The 2574-nt window shown below is 44.3% G+C and overlaps 1 protein-coding gene across 1 annotated transcript; it reads left to right on the top strand.

Annotated features, from left to right (window-relative positions):
- Positions 1 to 1520: 1520 nt before the first annotated feature.
- Positions 1521 to 2574, top strand: LOC114695973 (olfactory receptor 11H4). The gene has a single exon (XM_028873489.2). The coding sequence runs from the start codon at positions 1530 to 1532 to the stop codon at positions 2502 to 2504; it is 975 nt and encodes a 324-aa protein (XP_028729322.1). The 5' UTR covers positions 1521 to 1529; the 3' UTR covers positions 2505 to 2574.

Genomic DNA, 2574 nt, shown 5'->3' on the forward strand with positions numbered 1-2574 from the left:
TAAATGTATAAAAATAGAAGTTCATTGTGATGCACGGAGTTTGGGACTGAGTAAGAGTGCATTGGAGCGGCCACCTTAGTCTAGCCCTGTCAGTCTATTACAATAAAGTGATTTAATTAAAAATATTGTTCCAACAAGGATGATATGATATTCTTTATCCTTTCTGTGAACAAGAATCAAGTAAAGTGATGGTGTGAGTGACAGGCAGGCTTAGGGAGGAACTGTAAAGAAGGAGATCATCTTTTTGTTGGAGCAGAGTGCTTGGAGAGAGGGAGAACTGTGAGCAGTCTGCATCCTGTGTGTAGGGCCTGCCATACATCCCATTTCCTGTTCTTAGATGAGGCAACAGGGACAGCTCGAGTGTCTAATTCCCAGACTCCTTATCTGTTGTTGGAGAAGGGAGCAGAAGAAATCTGCCCCTGATGTGAGAGATCACTGTTTTACCATGGACAGAAAAAGCTCCAAGCACTCAAATTCCATCTCAGCCCATCCAGGCCACCAAGAGAGTGGATGCCTTTGGAGTCTCGGTGGTATGTTTCCTCTCCCAGAGGAGAGTGTGCTCACAGAGTGTGTGTGTGGGGGTCTTTACAGAAACTGTTCGGGTGTGGGTCCTGCTGTAATACCTTAGGGCATCCACCGAGAAGTAGTGTCAGCCAGAGTCTGTCAGTGTTGAGCATCCTTCCAACTGGAGATCAGTTAGAGAGGTTCAGAGGTTGATCGGAGCCAGCCATGAAGCTCCATAAGATCAGTTTTAGGGGCAGCTGCCTCACTAGATGCTTTCGAATGGCCCATAAGGCATTTGAGAGATGCCATCCCAGTCTACCAGGACAGAGGAGAAAGAGCTGGCAGGCATTCATACTCAGAATTTTTTGGTGTGTGTTGTGGAATTCTGAATGAGTAGCCCAAATGGTTAGCTACTCATTCAGAAATTTCTTGAACTCAGGATTGTGTCTCGCTAAGAAGAATGAGGCTTACGGACTCAAGAGAAAGAGCCACTCACCCAGCAAATTTGTTAGAGAGCAAAGGGTGAGAAGTACGTGCAGGTGAGAGGGGCTGTAAGGTGAAAAAAATTGTCCAAGCCAAAGGGCCTAGGGGCTTTTACATGATCGCAGATGAATGGTGGTATAAAGGAGTAAAGGCACAAGATGACTCTTCTTCCTGACTCCAGACTGCCTGTGGTGGATTGATTACACTTACGGACTGGCCATAGGCTCTATAAACTCAATAGGATAGAGCTTGGTGCCTGGGAATCATGAAGTAGGGTTATTTGGTGTTTTTGTGCCTAGATGGTCAGTGTCCTTCATATAGCCTATTTCTAATAATGTAGTTCCCTTTTTATTCCTATCTCAGGAGGACCAAGAAGGAGAGAAGGAGGAGGTTACATCATTGGTACAGGACCACAATCAATCCAAAATAAGATAGGATTGCTTCCATCTGCTTTCAGAATGTTCATGTCTTTTCTCGTAGAACTTGTTTGACTCTCAAAGACCCTGAGATATGTTGAAAGAAAGGAAATTGGGGATAAACTCATGTCTTTTTTCTTCATATATTTAGATCCCATGAACAGATCAGCAACACATGTTGTGACTGAATTTGTTCTCCTGGGATTCCCTGGCTCTTGGAAGACACAAATTTTTCTCTTCGTGTTGTTTCTGGTGGTTTATGTCTTGACCTTGCTGGGAAATGGAGCCATCATCTGTGCTGTAAGATGTGATTCACGTCTACACACCCCCATGTACTTCCTCCTGGGAAATTTTGCCTTCCTTGAAATCTGGTATGTTTCCTCCACTGTTCCTAACATACTAGCCAATGTTCTCTCTAAGACCAAGGCCATCTCATTTTCAGGATGCTTCCTCCAGTTCTATTTCTTCTTTTCACTGGGTACAACTGAATGTCTCTTCCTGGCAGTAATGGCTTATGATAGGTACCTGGCCATTTGCCGCCCATTACACTACCCTGCCATCATGACTAGGAGGCGTTGTGGCATACTGGTGTCTTCATGCTGGCTCATTGGATTCCTTGGGTACCCAGTCCCTATCTTCTCCATCTCCCAACTCCCCTTCTGTGGTTCTAATATCATTGATCACTTCCTCTGTGACATGGACCCGTTGATGGCTTTGTCCTGTGCCCCGGCTCCTATTACTGAATTTATTTTTTATGCCCAAAGTTCCCTTGTCCTCTTTTGCACTGTTGCGTACATTCTTCGATCCTATGTTTTGTTGCTCAGGGCTGTTTTTCAGGTTCCCTCTGCAGCTGGCCGACTAAAGGCCTTCTCTACCTGTGGTTCTCATTTGGCTGTGGTCTCACTCTTCTATGGGACAGTGATGGTCATGTATGTGAGTCCTACATATGGCATCCCAACTTTGATGCAGAAGATCCTTACACTTGTATATTCTGTAATGACTCCTCTCTTTAATCCTCTGATTTATAGCCTTCGTAATAAGGACATGAAACTTGCTCTGAGAAATGTTCTGTTAGGAATGAGAACTGTCAAAAATGTATGAGTCAACGATGTGACACGCTTACATGTTCTAATAAAGAACAAACTGGAGATGTATCAGTTCATTCAGTTGT

Source organism: Peromyscus leucopus, chromosome 9 (genome assembly GCF_004664715.2).
Source record: "Peromyscus leucopus breed LL Stock chromosome 9, UCI_PerLeu_2.1, whole genome shotgun sequence".
Classification (NCBI taxonomy): Eukaryota; Metazoa; Chordata; class Mammalia; order Rodentia; family Cricetidae; genus Peromyscus; species Peromyscus leucopus.

Excerpts from the sequence above, each read along its gene's own strand:
- LOC114695973 (XM_028873489.2), top strand. The coding sequence starts at position 1,530 with ATGTCTTTTTTCTTCATATATTTAGATCCCATGAACAGATCAGCAACA.